At 45.6% G+C, this 15,868-nt stretch overlaps 2 protein-coding genes across 7 annotated transcripts in view; both read right to left on the bottom strand.

The window, feature by feature from the left end:
• Positions 1 to 15,868, bottom strand: part of LOC110535833 (ADAMTS-like 2) — a 50,073-nt gene that overhangs the window by 7,675 nt on the left and 26,530 nt on the right. For 3 of the 6 annotated variants that reach the window (XM_036935655.1, XM_036935653.1, XM_036935654.1), the window contains 16 exons: positions 14,494 to 14,596; positions 13,920 to 14,062; positions 13,680 to 13,755; positions 13,251 to 13,353; positions 12,996 to 13,141; positions 12,660 to 12,783; positions 10,705 to 10,785; positions 8,567 to 8,742; positions 7,601 to 7,928; positions 6,536 to 6,890; positions 3,882 to 3,985; positions 3,677 to 3,803; positions 3,261 to 3,474; positions 2,933 to 3,088; positions 2,617 to 2,787; positions 2,171 to 2,347 (listed from right to left, as the gene is read on the bottom strand). In XM_036935655.1, the coding sequence (XP_036791550.1) occupies positions 2,171 to 2,347; positions 2,617 to 2,787; positions 2,933 to 3,088; positions 3,261 to 3,474; positions 3,677 to 3,803; positions 3,882 to 3,985; positions 6,536 to 6,890; positions 7,601 to 7,928; positions 8,567 to 8,742; positions 10,705 to 10,785; positions 12,660 to 12,783; positions 12,996 to 13,141; positions 13,251 to 13,353; positions 13,680 to 13,755; positions 13,920 to 14,062; positions 14,494 to 14,595 (2,583 nt within the window). In that variant the 5' untranslated portion in view covers position 14,596. Of the gene's footprint in view, positions 1 to 2,170; positions 2,348 to 2,616; positions 2,788 to 2,932; positions 3,089 to 3,260; positions 3,475 to 3,676; positions 3,804 to 3,881; positions 3,986 to 6,535; positions 6,891 to 7,600; positions 7,929 to 8,566; positions 8,743 to 10,704; positions 10,786 to 12,659; positions 12,784 to 12,995; positions 13,142 to 13,250; positions 13,354 to 13,679; positions 13,756 to 13,919; positions 14,063 to 14,493; positions 15,824 to 15,868 lie in introns of those variants that run through there. The other 3 variants (XM_036935656.1, XM_036935657.1, XM_021621151.2) reach the window with 2 other exon arrangements.
• Positions 4,733 to 5,770, bottom strand: LOC118937362 (paternally-expressed gene 3 protein-like). Its single transcript, XM_036935660.1, has one exon. It carries the CDS (start codon positions 5,765 to 5,767, stop codon positions 4,838 to 4,840), a length of 930 nt encoding a protein of 309 aa, XP_036791555.1. The 5' UTR covers positions 5,768 to 5,770; the 3' UTR covers positions 4,733 to 4,837.

Raw genomic sequence — 15,868 nt, 5'->3', positions numbered from 1 at the left:
ACTGTCAGATTTAATGTGATGATATTTTGATCCATATTGGGTGAACGTTTTGTACATAGTCCCACCATTTCAGGGGCCCAAAAGTATTGGGGCAAATTCACTTACAGTGGGACAAAAAATTATTTAGTTAGCCACCAATTGTGCAAGTTCTCCCACTTAAAAAGATGAGAGAGGCCTGTAATTTTCATCATAGGTACACTTCAACTATGACAGACAAAATGAGAAAAAAAATCCAGAAAATCACATTGTAGGATTTTTTATGTATTTATTTGCAAATTATGGTGGAAAATAAGTATTTGGTCACCTACAAACAAGCAAGATTTCTGGCTCTCACAGACCTGTAGCTTCTTCTTTAAGAGGCTCCTCTGTCCTCCACTCGTTACCTGTATTAATGGCACCTGTTTGAACTTGTTATCAGTATAAAAGACACCTGTCCACAACCTCAAACAGTCACACTCCAAACTCCACTATGGCCAAGACCAAAGAGCTGTCAAATGACACCAGAAACAAAATTGAAAGACCTGCACAAGGCTGGGAAGACTGAATCTGCAACAGTTAAGTAGCTTGGTTTGAAGAAATCAACTGTGGGAGCAATTACTAGGAAATGGAAGACATACAAGACCACTGATAATCTCCCTCGATCTTGGGCTCCACGCAAGATCTCACCCCGTGGGGTCATCTCACCCCGTGGGGTCAAAATGATCACAAGAACGGTGAGCAAAAATCCCAGAACCACACGGGGGACCTAGTGAATGACCTGCAGAGAGCTGGGACCAAAGTAACAAAGCCTACCATCAGTAACACACTACGCCGCCAGGGACTCAAATCCTGCAGTGCCAGACGTGTCCCCATGCTTAAGCCAGTACATGTCCAGGCCCGTCTGAAGTTTGCTAGAGAGCATTTGGATGATCCAGAAGAAGATTGGGAGAATGCCATATGGTCAGATGAAACCAAAATATAAATTTTTGGTAAAAACCCAACTCATCGTGTTTGGAGGACAAAGAATGCTGAGTTGCATCCAAAGAACACCATATATACTGTGAAGCATGGGGGTGGAAACATCATGCTTTGGGGCTGTTTTTCTGCAAAGGGACCAGGACGACTGATCCATGTAAAGGAAAGAATGAATACCTTCGTGAGATTTTGAGTGAAAACCTCCTTACATCAGCAAGGGCATTGAAGATGAAACGTGGCTGGGTCTTTCAGCATGACAATGATCCCAAACACACCGCCCGGGCAACGAAGGAGTGGCTTCGTAAGAAGCATTTCAAGGTCCTGGAGTGGCCTAGCCAGTCTCCAGATCTCAACCCCATAGAAAATCTTTGGAGGGAGTTGAAAGTTCGTGTTGCCCAGCAACAGCCCCAAAACATCACTGCTCTAGAGGAGATCTGCATGGAGGAATGGGCCAAAATACCAGCAACAGTGTGTGAAAACCTTGTGAAGACTTACAGAAAACGTTTGACCTCTGTCATTGCCAACGAAGAGAATATAACAAAGTATTGAGATAAACTTTTGTTATTGACCAAATACTTATTTTCCACCATAATTTGCAAATAAATTCATAAAAATCCTACAATGTGATTTTCTGGATTTTTTTTTTCATTTTGTCTGTCATAGTTGAAGTGTACCTATGATGAAAATTACAGGCCTCTCTCATCTTTTTAAGTGGGAGAACTTGCACAATTGGTGGCTGACTAAATACTTTTTTGCCCCACTGTATATGTGTATTAAATGAGGCAAAAGTTTAGTATTCGGCCCATATTCCTAGCATGCAATGATAACATCAAGCTCGTGACTCTACAAACTTGTTGGATGGATTTGCTATTTGTTTTGGTTGTGTTTCAGACTATCATCTTGTGCCAAATAGAAATTAATGATAAATGATGCATTGTGTCATTGTGGAGTCACTTTTATTGTAAAATAATATTATTTGTTTCTAAACAATTCTACAGTAATGTGGATGCTACCATGATTATGGATAGTTCTGAATTAATTGTGAATAATGATCAGTTAGAAAGTTACAGCAGCACCAATATCAAAAAAATAAATACTAACCTCCACTGTTATTGTAATGGTCAGAGGTTAGCATATCTTGGGGTTATGATATTTTTAGCAAGTGAGTGTGACCGACTGCCTTTGTGAACAATGTCATGGTTGAAATGTTATTCACCTCAGACCAGGGCGTGGTGTACCACTTGAAACAGGGCCTCTCAAAGCAGGTGTTCTCGTCCTCGGGCCTCTTACTGGCACCACAAGCCTCGTCGTCGTGGGTCTGGAACTTCCCAGCAGTGATGCCGGCGCACTGCACAATTCTCCACTTCACACCGCGGCCACATGTCGTGTTACACTGAGAGGAAGAAAAGACTGCTCTCAGCTAATGAATCTCTAACCAAGAGAACATCAAGAAAACATATATTGAACATCAACAGAACATTGGGAAAACATTGTCAAAACATCAAGAGAACACCAGCAGAACATCAAGTAAACATTGTCAAAATAGGACACAAACAGAGCATTAAGAGACCATATATAGATCATCAGAACATCAATAAAACATCTGACAGAACATCAACAGAACATCAACAGAACATAAAAAAAACGACCCAGTTGCCTTACACTCTCCCAATCCTGAGTGAGCCAGTGTGGAGCACAGTCCTTCTCCCCACAGGGGTGGATTGCCAGGGGCTTATTCTCTGGAGAGCACTGGGATTCAGGCACCACACGGCCCTCTGGTGTCTTACAGTAAACGTGACGTACCATCTTCCCTTGGCCACACGACCCAGAGCACTGCAGAGGTCACAATTTCAACGGGGATGACACGGCAATAACACATAGTATTACTGATCCAGAGAAACAGCCAGTGCAATCACTATTTGTATCAGTCATCAACATACCATAGAAATGTAGTAGTGAGTGGAAGTAGTGTACTCACCGGCCCCCACTCTGACACAGTCCACTGGCGCTCGCAGGGCGGGCCTGTGCAGTTCTTGGTGTTAAGGGGGCGGGTCAGGGGATCACATGACTTGGTTTCATCTGAACACCTGACCTCCCGGGTCACCTGGGCCCTGCGGCCACACTTAGCTGGACACTGTACAGGAAAGAGGAGAGAGGACACACTCACCTTCAATATCACCTACAGTTGCTCAAACAGTAGGATGCAACAATCTACCTACTATAGTGTTCCTACTCAGTCATTAGTCACACACACACACACACAACCCCTGTCCCACCATCCACTCCCACAGTATAGCTCCACCCACCTCAGTCCACTCGGCCACCTCCCATTGGGGGCCACAGGTTGGGCTCTTACAGGCGCGGCGCTCCAGGGGCCTCTCCAGCTCTGCCAGGGTGCAGAGGTCACTGTACACAGAGCTGTCCAGCCCGGGGGACAGCATCTTCCAGCAGCGCACCAGACGGAACTGGAAGCCCTCACCACAGGTACGAGAACACTCACTCCAGCTGCTCGCCTCCCACCTGAGGGCGAGGGGATGCAAATAGAGCAGAGTTCAGGCACAATTAGTTATCTTCGGAAGTAAATGAAATCGAATCTTAAATAAAATGGTAATGGCCAAGAGGCAAACATTGTTCTCAAAGAACTTTGCATCACTTCAAGAGTCGTCTGACCGGTAAACAGTCCTTTAAGTACTTTCTCAGTGTGTTGTATTCTGGTGCATACCTGGGCTGGCACTCCCTCCCAATGCAGAAGTCATGAACAGGCTCAGGTCGGGTCATAGTGTCACAGTGCATGTCATTCACCTCAGCGCCGTCGTAGCGAACACACATGGCAAAGGACTTTGACACTCCTGCAGCAGAAATTATAATTTCTTACAATTTCATAACTAATCCATACATACTGTGTGTGTGTGTGTGTGTGTGTTTACCTATAGAGCAGGTGGAGGAGCAGGGTTCCTGAGAAGACAGTTTCCAGCGGTACATGTCTGCAGGGCTCAGCTTGAAGTTCTTCTGCAGGAACCTCTGATTAGTCCTGTCAAACACAACATGACAATAAGGTTTTAAGGTTTTCAGAAGGTTTCACACTGTCAAACAAGACATGACCAGGCCTTCACAGTAAACCCACTGAACCCCAGCTCTCTCTCTCTCTGTCTCTCTCGCTTACACACACACACACACACACACACACACACACACACACACACACACACACACACACACACACACACACACACACACACACACACACACACACACACACACACACACACACACACACACACACACACACACACACACACACACACACGGCTGATTCACCTCACCCTCCAAATCATAACAGCCAGCGACATTCTGTTTTTCATTAATTCACATAAAAGTGACATGAACATTCTTGTCATATCACTGGCTGTTTTTTTTATAGCCAGAGCAGAGATGTTTATTTGAAAATACACAGGAACTTTGAATCATTCTTAACCGGCATATCTCAGTGCAACTGTGACTAATTCCTGCACATTTATCCCTAGAGGTGACTACAGTCTGACAGTATGTTTCTTCCCAGTCATATTTTTCACTTTGCCGCAAATACCTTGAATTATTTGCTTTTAAGTGGACCGTATCCCATTTTTATTCCTCCTCCTCCTCCTTCCCTTCCTCCTTTTCCTCTCATCTGTCCCCCTCCTTCTCGTCCTCCTCCTCTTTTCCTCTCCTCCCCCCTCCTCCTCCTCCTCTTCTTCTTCTCCTCCAATCCGTTCTTCTCCCCAGGGCAGGGGAAGACAGGGTGTGTCATGTGATGTGTTTTATGGGGCTCTGGCAGGAGAACTGGCAAAGCGGTGTTTGGACACAGTGCAGGGAAGCCAACATGAATTATAAATATGATGGAATGCTACCCCAGCCAGCCATGCGCTTTGGCTGTCTCCTCTCCAAGTGATTCTTTGGCTGTCTCCTCTCCATGCGATTCTTTGGTTGTCTCCTCTCCATGCGATCCTTTGGCTGTCTCCTCTCCATGCGATTCTTTGGCTGTCTCCTCTCCATACGATTCTTTGGCTGTCTCCTCTCCATGCGATTCTTTGGCTGTCTCTTCTCCATGCGATTCTTTGGCTGTCTCCTCTCCATGCGATTCTTTGGCTGTCTCCTCTCCATGCGATTCTTTGGCTGTCTCCTCTCCATGCGATTCTTTGGCTGTCTCCTCTCCATGCGATTCTTTGGCTGTCTCCTCTCCATGCGATTCTTTGGCTGTCTCCTCTCCATGTGATTCTTTGGCTGTCTCCTCTCCATACGATTCTTTGGCTGTCTCCTCTCCATGCGATTCTTTGGCTGTCTCCTCTCCATGCGATTCTTTGGCTGGCTCCTCTCCATACGATTCTTTGGCTGGTTCCTCTCCATACGATACTTTGGCTGGCTCCTCTCCATACGATTCTTTGGCTGGCTCCTCTCCATACGATTCTTTGGCTGGCTCCTCTCCATACGATTCTTTGGCTGGCTCCTCTCCATACGATTCTTTGGCTGTCTCCTCTCCATACGATTCTTTGGCTGTCTCCTCTCCATACGATTCTTTGGCTGTCTCCTCCATGTGATTCTTTGGCTGTCTCCTCTCCATGTGATTCTTTGGCTGTCTCCTCTCCATGTGATTCTTTGGCTGTCTCCTCTCCATGTGATTCTTTGGCTGTCTCCTCTCCATGTGATTCTTTGGCTGTCTCCTCTCCATGTGATTCTTTGGCTGTCTCCTCTCCATGTGATTCTTTGGCTGTCTCCTCTCCATGTGATTCTTTGGCTGTCTCCTCTCCATGTGATTCTTTGGCTGTCTCCTCTCCATGCGATTCTTTGGATGTCTCAAAAAGAAAAAGAAGTAAGGGATGGATGGGGCCAGAAGCCAGCCTGGAGCACATTCCATTCCCCCAGCCAGCCCAGCCAGCAGCATGGGCCCTTTTCCTGACGAGAATATCCAGCCCTTTTACATGCCTTGAAATGACTCACTCCAGTAGGGCCGGGACGATACCAATATCGCGATACGGGTCAGTATCGTGGTAAGGAAACAAAACATGAAGCAAATTTAACTTCTTTAGGAAAACAGCCTTAATGTTGGAAACAAACATCATTATGTTGTCATCCACAGTCACATGTAAATATTTTCCAAGCTATATTTTACAAAGCAGGCTTTTAAAGGACCAAATAGTTCGGTCTGTTTCGTGTTTTTCCATGGAAAACATATTGCGATACTGGTATCGTCACAGCCCTTCACTTCAATCCTTACTTAGAGAGAGAAGGACTCCCCACTGGGCACAGACGTCAATTCAACATCTATTCCACGTTGGTTCAGCGTAATTTCATTGAATTAACAAGGATCAACGTTGATTCAACCAGTATGTGCCCAGTGGGTCTGTTGTGTTCACTCTAACCCCTCAGCAGCAGCATCAATAAGTGAAGAGTATTAGAGGTGGAAGATGAAGACCAGAGGGGTTGTGGATGGGATTCTGAAGTGATATTGTTTGGATGGGTTCCTATACCAGATAGCAAGCTGACGTTGGGTCAACATTGCCTCTTTACTTCTGCTCAACATTGTGTGGATCCCTCCTTACACTACCTGGTTCTGTTGGTGCGATTGTTGCTCCTCATCCCCGTCAGCAGCGTCCTGTTGGGGAAGAGCAGGTCTCCAGTATCATTCCTCAGCGCGCCCAAACTGAACTCCCCCAGAGAGCTGTTGAGGGGGAACTGGCCTCCCTGCTCCACACTGCTATAGTCCACCTCCAACGAGAACACTCCCTCTCCCTCCGTCAGGAGCTGATTGGTTGAGATGTTGGTGAGCAGCTCATCTGGACCAATCTGCTTGCCCAGCAAGACTCTCCAGATGAGGTTCTCTGAGTCTGGTCCCTCCTCTAAAGGCCTGCTGGCTGCCGGGGCAGGGACTGCTACGCTACCTGTGTGACTGCTGTTGCCATCTGTTGGGATAACAAGGAGGGCGTGGAAAGATAGAGAAATTATTAAAGTGGGAGAAAGCCTTATACTAAGTCGCACCAGAGGTGTTTTCTGGCCAGGTGGTCAGGAAAAACTCCTGGTGCTTCTTTAATAAAAGAGGAGTTTTATGTGCAGTTTGTGCACTACAACAAAACAGCACACAAAGCCTTTCAACATATTCCTTAAGGCAGTAGAGGGCCTCGGTCTCACCCAATGGCCAAACTCTCTGCATAACTGTCCCACAGTCTAAGTGGAAGGGCTGTCTGAGAGCTTGGTACAGGCAGGTCGGCTTGCACTCATTACCACTCATGTTTGTGATGCAGCCATTTAAAAAAAAGGAGAAAATGCCAGAGCTCTCTGAATTTTTCATCTCCCCCAGCTCCTCTTTGTATATACTCCTGTGAATAATGCAGGACTCCAAAGGGCCAGCAGCGAGGACTCTCTTTTTTTTAAAACAACATTTTATCTCATCTGATATCTGAGTGGTGAACTGATTTATATGGAGATACATACAGTAGTTCAGGGGGAGAACTGCACAGTCTGCAAGTCGAGAACAAATCTCTCTCTCCCACCCTCCCTCCCTCCCTCCCAGTTACCTGCGTTAATCACTTGTGCATTGGGGTTATGTATAATTAGGATTATTTGTGTTATGTTAATTGAATTGTTTTTTTGGTTTCTAGTATGCTGGTGTTACCTGTGTATTGTGGTGGGGTTGGGCTGTCCTGGTGACAGTCGATGGCTCCTGTCTCCTCATACACCTCGTTGGTCTCCTGGCCTTTCTGGCCCTCGGCCCCTGCCGCCTTGGCCCCCTGTTTCAGCACCTGGTTCCTCTGGGTCTCAGGGGCCACCTTGTCATACGTGCTCCCGTTGGGGGCCACCATACTGCCCATTTCCACGGAAACCCCTGGGGCGGTGCTGTCGGGGCCAGTGTAGACGGGAGGTTGAGGGACAGGGGACAGGGACTCTCTCAGGACGGTGTACTCGTACGTGATGTAAGGGATACGACCATTCTGGTTCCACACCTATGAGGAGTCAAAATAGTGAGTGAGTGAGGGGGGGGATTAAATGATGTTGGTTATACTTCTCTTTTACAGTGTCTTACACCAGAGGTAATGCAATAAACTACATCGTGCACAAATACAGCACAGTCAAACAGAATTATTACTGACCAGGTTTTTGCCAAGGTCTTTTTTTGGATGACTTAAGAGAGAACATGCAAGCAGCAGAGACAGACCAGCATAGCACCAGAGACCGAGAGCTCACCCATTCCCTCCTCCCTCCTATCAAACTCAGTCAATTGCACATATACAGTAAATACTGTACAGTACATGACTGCTGTTAGAGTCAGCCGTCTAGCCTGCCTGCACTCATTCAGACATGGGGCTTGATTGCCAGTGAGTGAGGCCATGAAAGAAAAGATAAGATACATGTACACTATTGAAGTTTTGCTGTGTAACGCATTAACACGAAAAGATCCGCAATGAAAATGAAGGAGCATTATCAGTTTGCAGGTATCTATCTTGCAGAACTTTTCCTTCTTCTACCCTGCACCTGCAAGCTACTGGATACGTGTACACTACTCCTAAACTAGACATTACCCAGAGGCCCTGGCTGCCAGATGAGGGGAGGGAGCAGAGCAGACCTCAGCAGGCTACAGTACCAGAACATTGATGGCCTGGTCGATGGGCCCTTTGGCTACGATGTACTCGATCCCCGTCTCATACACATCCATGGGCCGCCGGTATTTGAAGACGGTCCCCGCCGCATGGAAGTTCTGGGGGCTGTCCACCTTGTAGTTCCCATTGAAGAAGAAGTTCCCCGCCTGATCGGTCACAGCTGTGGGGGGATAGGATAGAACATAGTCTCATTGAGGGGATGGAGGACCAGTTGGTTGACTCTACAGAAAAGGTAATATCTTTGATGTTCACCCTACACTGGAATTTCTCCTCCCCATACATGACCATACATGGATACAGTCAATTCAAGAGATCGCAAAGGAAGTAAAAGTATATACAGTTGAAGTCGGAAGTTTACATACACTTAGGTTGGAGTCATTAAAACTAGTTTTTCAACCACTCCACAGATTTCTTGTTAACAAAATATAGTTTTGGCAAGTCGGTTAGGACATTTACAAGTAATTTTTCCAACAATTGTTTACAGACAGATTATTTCACTTATAATTCACTGTATCACAATTCTAGTGGGTCAGAAGTTTACATACACTAAGTTGACTGTGCCTTTAAACAGCTTAGAAAATTCCAGAAAAGAATGTCATGGCTTTAGAAGCTTCTGATAGGCTAAATGACATAATTTGAGTGAATTGGAGGTGTACCTGTGGATTTATTTCAAGGCCTACCTTCAAACTCAGTCCCTCTTTGCTTGACATTATGGGAAAATCAAAAGAAATCATCCAAGACCTCAAAAAAAAATTGTAGACCTACACAAGTCTGGTTCATCCTTGGGAGCAATTTCGAAATGCCTGAAAGTACCACGTTCATCTGTACAAACAATAGTATGCAAGTATAAACACCATTGGACCACACAGCCGTCATACCTTTCAGGAAGGAGACACGTTCTGTCTCCTAGAGATGAATGTACTTTGGTGTGAAAAGTACAAATCAATCCCAGAAAAACAGCAAAGGACCTTGTGAAGATGCTGGAGGAAACTGGTACGAGAGTATCTATATCCACAGTCCTATATTGACATAACCTGAAAGGCCGCTCAGCAAGGAAGAAGCCACTGCTCCAAAACCGCCATAAAAAGCCAGACTACGGTTTGCAGCTGCATGTGGGGACAAAGATCTTACTTTTTGGAGAAACGTCCTGTGGTCTGATGAAACAAAAATAGAACTGTTTGGCCATGATGAACATCGTTATGTTTGGAGGAAAAAGAGGGAGGCTTACAAGTCGAAGAACACCATCCAACCATGAAGCACGAGTTTGTCAACATCATGTTGTGAGTGCTTTGCTGCAGGAGGGACTGGTGCACTTCACAAAATAGATGGCATCATGAGGTAGGAAAATTATGTGGATATATTGAAGCAACATCTCAAGACATCAGTCAGGAAGTTAAAGCTTGGTCGCAAATGGATCTTCCAAATGGACAATGAACGCAAGCATACTTCCAAAGTTGTGTCAAAATGGCGTAAGGACAACAAAGTCAAGGTGTTGGAGTGGCCATCACAAAGCCCTGACCTAAATCCTATAGAAAATGTGTGGGCAGAACTGAAAAAGCTTGTGCGAGCAAGGAGGCCTACAAACCTGACTCGGTTACACCAGCTCTGTCAGGAGGAGTGGGACAAAATTCACCCAATTTATTGTCGGAAGCTTGTGGAAGGATACCAGAATTGTTTGACCCAAGTTAAACCATTTAAAAAGCAATGCTACCAAATACTAATTGAGTGTATGTAAACTTCTGACCCACTGGGAATGTGATGAAAGAAATAAAAGCTGAAATAAATAATTATCTCTACTATTATTCTGACATTTTACATTCTTAAAATAAAGTGGGGATCCTAACTAACCTAAGACATGGAATTTTTAGTGGGATTAAATGTCAGGAAATGTGAAAAACTGAGTTTAAATGTATTTGGCTAAGGTTTATGTAAACTTCAGACTGTAGATCATCAGTTTAATTTCAGTTGATTAATAGGGATCCCATTGCTGTATTTTCTGAAAATCTTGAATAAATGTTTTGCACCTTATATGCAACATAACAACATCACACCGTACCAACAGCGAACATTAGAGATGTGTGTATACATGGCATGGTGAGCAGGATAAGAAGGAAGTACCCACCCAAAACATCAGCTGACTTCTTCCTCTCAATGATCTGAATGTCCCAGGAGCCCTCAGGGATTGATGTGATGAAGGAGTAACCTTGGAGACAGGAAACATTATGATGACTTCATTTTACCTGCAACTAAATAGCCTGAACATCAAAAGAGTTGGCTAAAGAAGCACATATTGAGCTTGTTGTCAGACTAACCGGCTATAGTTGTCTTTCAGAGACATACAGTGGGGCAAAAAAGTATTTAGTCAGCCACCAATTGTGCAAGTTCTACTTAAAAAGATGAGAGAGGCCTGTCATTTTCATCATAGGTACACTTCAACTATGACAGACAAAATGAGAGAAAACATCCAGAAAATCACATTGTAGGATTTTTAATGAACTTATTTGCAAATTATGGTGGAAAATAAGTATTTGGTCACCTACAAACAAGCAAGATTTCTGGCTCTCACAGACCTGTAACTTCTTCTTTAAGAGGCTCCTCTGTCCTCCACTCGTTACCTGTATTAATGGCACCTGTTTGAACTTGTTATCAGTATAAAAGACACCTGTCCACAACCTCACAGTCACACTCCAAACTTCACTATGGCCAAGACCAAAGAGCTGTCAAAGGACACCAGAAACAAAATTGTAGACCTGCACCAGGCTGGGAAGACTGAATCTGCAATAGGTAAGCAGCTTGGTTTGAAGAAATCAACTGTGGGAGCAATTATTAGGAAATGGAAGACATACAAGACCCCTGATAATCTCCCTCGATCTGGGGCTCCACGCAAGATCTCACCCCGTGGGGTCAAAATGATCACAAGAACGGGTGAGCAAAAATCCCAGAACCACACGGGGGGACCTAGTGAATGACCTGCAGAGAGCTGGGACCAAAGTAACAAAGCCTACCATCAGTAACACACTACGCCACCAGGGACTCAAATCCTGCAGTGCCAGACGTGTCCCCCTGCTTAAGCCAGTACATGGCCAGGCCCGTCTGAAGTTTGCTAGAGAGCATTTGGATGATCCAGAAGAAGATTGGGAGAATGTCATATGGTCAGATGAAACCAAAACTTTTTGGTAAAAACTCAACTTGTCGTGTTTGGAGGACAAAGAATGCTGAGTTGCATCCAAAGAACACCATACCTACTGTGAAGCATGGGGGTGGAAACATCATGCTTTGGGGCTGTTTTTCTGCAAAGGGACCAGGACGACTGATCCATGTAAAGGAAAGAATGAATACCTTCGTGAGATTTTGAGTGAAAACCTCCTTACATCAGCAAGGGCATTGAAGATGAAACGTGGCTGGGTCTTTCAGCATGATAATGATCCCAAACACACCGCCCGGGCAACGAAGGAGTGGCTTTGTAAGAAGCATTTCAAGGTCCTGGAGTGGCCTAGCCAGTCTCCAGATCCCAACCCCATAGAAAATCTTTGGAGGGAGTTGAAAGTTCGTGTTGCCCAGCAACAGCCCCAAAACATCACTGCTCTAGAGGAGATCTGCATGGAGGAATGGGCCAAAATACCAGCAACAGTGTGTGAAAACCTTGTGAAGACTTACAGAAAACGTTTAACCTCTGTCATTGCCAACAAAGGGTATATAACAAAGTATTGAGATAAACTTTTGTTATTGACCAAATACTTATTTTCCACCATAATTTGCAAATAAATACATAAAAAATCCTACAATGTGATTTTCTGGATTTTTTTTCTCATTTTGTCTGTCATAGTTGAAGTGTACCTATGATGAAAATTACAGGCCTCTCTCATCTTTTTAAGTGGGAGAACTTGCACAATTGGTGGCTGACTAAATACTTTTTTGCCCTACTGTATTTGTGGGGCTCATCCCAGATAGGTGTGCTCAAGGTTTGGAATAGATGGAGAGATATCTCCTCCATCAGTACCCTCTTTCCATGCCACCCACCCATCCATCCATCCACACACCCAAACTATCTCAGTTTGTGGTTGATCACACTCCTACCCAAAGTGGTGGCCCCGCGGCGGAAATTTCCATTGACCCTGCTGCAGCTGCTGCCATCCCCCTGACACACACCACACTTATCCAGCATGTTGGGCGAGAAAAGTACTCCATCACACCCGATTGGCTGCAGAAATGATGTTAAGACAAACAGGATCATTTTGAATCATTTCAGCACATGCAAAGCAAGTTGAACGTATGACACTCACGGAATATAGCAAGTAAACTGAATTATTTTATTGACACTATCATGTGACCAGGATAATAAGCATTTCGGCCATTCTCACAGAATATGCAAAGCAATCTCCTCAGCAGATGAAGAAACAAGCGTTCCCTGACCTCACATCTGCCGTCTACACAGACCCCTCTGTAGTTGCTGTACTTGCAGGACGTTCCGTCCCGAGCAGGAACCATCAGCTGTCTCTGGCCGTCGGCCGTGGTGCAGTGCAGGTCACATGGGTTACTGGAGATATGGACATAGTCATCTGTAGATGGATGGATACAAAGGTCAGTCACAGTGTAATAACGAGCTTCGAGGACAGGCCACACAGGAGGGAGTGACACAGAGCTGAGTGGGTTTATTATGGGTCTTACCCGGATACAGGGGTTTCCAGTGGTAGTTCCTGCCATTGTAGACCTGTGAGTTGAACGACCAGCACTGCTCTTCCCTGAAGCTTCTCCCAGAGGAAGGGCAGTCCTGCACAAGAAAGAAAATATACACACACTTTTCTGTCTGCTTCATGTATTTTTAATTTTAGAATAGTTTTACAATATATTATGAAAGGGTGTGACAACGTGTGACAACTCTAGGACAAAAAGGCCGTTCACCCTGTACCTCTCCAGGACCAGGCTTTGTGGCCGCTGTACTAAACCTTAAGCAATTTTGAATCTCAATTGATTACAAAAAAAGCTGTGCTGTCTACATTGACTTCTGCATCATAGGCTTCGGGTTGTGGAGTGTTGTGTCAACATGTATTTTGCTAACGGCAGGAAACGGGGTGGCAGTAATAGATGCATGCTAACCTTGGTGTTACAGAGGAGGTATTTCTTCGAAGTGCCAGTGCAGGTCATGTTGTCTCTAGCAGCGGCTGCTTTCTTTCTTTGGATAGAAAATGAATGAATTTAGTAAACCTGCATGTTGAGATTTGAAGATAAATAACACCTTTATTGAGTAAAATAGAATACAATGGAATAGAACAGGTTAGATTAGAATGGAATAGAACAGAACAGTATAGAATCGAAACGGTCTGTCAGCGGACTGACCTCTGTTTGAGACAGTGCCTCTCCTGGGACATAACCCCCCCTCCACAGGTGCGTGTGCAGGCGGTCCACTTGGCCCACTCCCCCCACCAGTATGTGGTGGACTCCAGCTCGTCCTCCAGACTGTTGGAGGCTCCCCCTTCCTCCTAGACACAACACAGAACCCTTAGAGAGAAGCAGCAGAACAGGGCCCTGTACACACTGTGACTAATTATAAGCATGTCTAGCCACTCTGCCAATCTGGGTTAAGTGGAGACAAGTGATATGTACTGTGCTCTCCTTGTAAAAGGTGTGAGAGAAAACAGCTGTGGGTTTTTATAAGAAGACATGTAACAAAGAATAGTCTGGAGATGCGAGGGCCAGAAAGAGGGAGCAAGAATGAGTGAGGGAACAACTGGCAAATAGAGAAGAAGAGAAAGACAGACCAACAGACAAGCAGTGTGACTGACTGACTGACCGACTGAAATGATGCCAGTGATAGAGAGTGTGTGTGTGTGTGTGTGTAAGAGAGAGGCCTGAGTTGGGCGAGCATGTACCATGTAGAGAAAGAGAGAGAGAGAGAGTGGGACAAGCGTACCTGTCCCCTGGTTGAGAGGTTCCCTACAGACAAAGCCAAGGTGAGAAACCCCAGTAGCACCAGGCTGGTCTCTCCACATCGTTCCCACGACCAGATCCTCATCCTGACACGATCAAATACACAGAAAGACCTCAATGGGACAGAAAGGTAGGAGCTGAAGACTCACACCGATAAACCTGAACTAGGTACAGACAAATAGGATGGGAAGAACACTGTGGAAATGAAAAGACATCTTTAATGAACTTGCATTGGTATATCTGAGACAGCAGACCCCTAACTAGGGCATAATGCACTGTACGATTAGTGCGACGTAAACTCAGTTCACAGATCACCAGTCCCAATTCCAATACAACATTTGGATATCTGTATGCTGTGATATAAAACAGGCTTTTATAACCGTCCTTAGCTTTTGCGTATATCAGGGATCTACTGTCCTTGCAAGGGAGAGCACTTAAAAGTGTTTCAGAGGAAAGCTATTCGTGTCACATCTGTGTGGGCTTCAACGTAAATGTCTTCAGACTTTTTAGTGCGCTGGCAATCACCGTGTACTTGGATGAAAACCTTCAGACGCAGACAGGTGGTGACAAAGACAGGCTGTTGAGTGAGCACAGGTGTTGGAGACAGGATTTGGAACATGGAAGCAGCATGTCAAACAAGGCTCAATGCTGGAGGGACTAAGGTAAGTTTCCTAACTGAAGGCCTAGCCCTTCCACACACAGGTAGGCCTTTGTTTCCTCCACCTTAGTGTGAATGCACCGGCTGCCCCAGCCGTTTACTGTAAGGTAACATACACACGTTCATGCAAGCACACACACACACACACACACGCACACGCGCACACGTGATACACACATCAGGTCAGTGACATACACACGCTCTGACTCTAGAAAAAGCCCCCTTGCACATCCCCCTGTCCCACCTCTCCTCCTCATCAGGCCCACAACTCCAGTTAGGTAGGCTTCTTAAAATAAGCAAACAGATCGTCTAGCCCTGTTTGCAGTCTGGCTTTTTCTGGCACTAAATATTGGTGACAGGTGTCTTAAACTACCCGCTGGAACACCTGGAGTTCATTATCCTCCCAGACACAGCTGGAACGTGTCCAGCTGCCAAACTCTCTCGCTCTCTTTTTCTCTCTCTCCCTCTCCCATGCCTCTCTTTCTCGCTCTCCCTTTCTCTCTCTCCCTCTCCCATGCCTCTCTTTCTCGCTCTCCCTTTCTCTCTCTCCCACAGACCATGCAGTCTGTCGCCGTCGAGACAGGCCTTCCTCCTCACATGGCTTCACAGGGCCACAGAGGAGAGTAAACACAGCCCTGCGCGTCTCCCCCCTAGCCACACCCCCCTGCGTCCCCCTTTCCCCTCCCGGCCCTCTGCCCCC

Source organism: Oncorhynchus mykiss, chromosome 11 (assembly GCF_013265735.2).
Source record: "Oncorhynchus mykiss isolate Arlee chromosome 11, USDA_OmykA_1.1, whole genome shotgun sequence".
In the NCBI taxonomy this organism is placed as follows: domain Eukaryota; kingdom Metazoa; phylum Chordata; class Actinopteri; order Salmoniformes; family Salmonidae; genus Oncorhynchus; species Oncorhynchus mykiss.
This window is presented reverse-complemented; position numbering and strand designations above follow the sequence as displayed.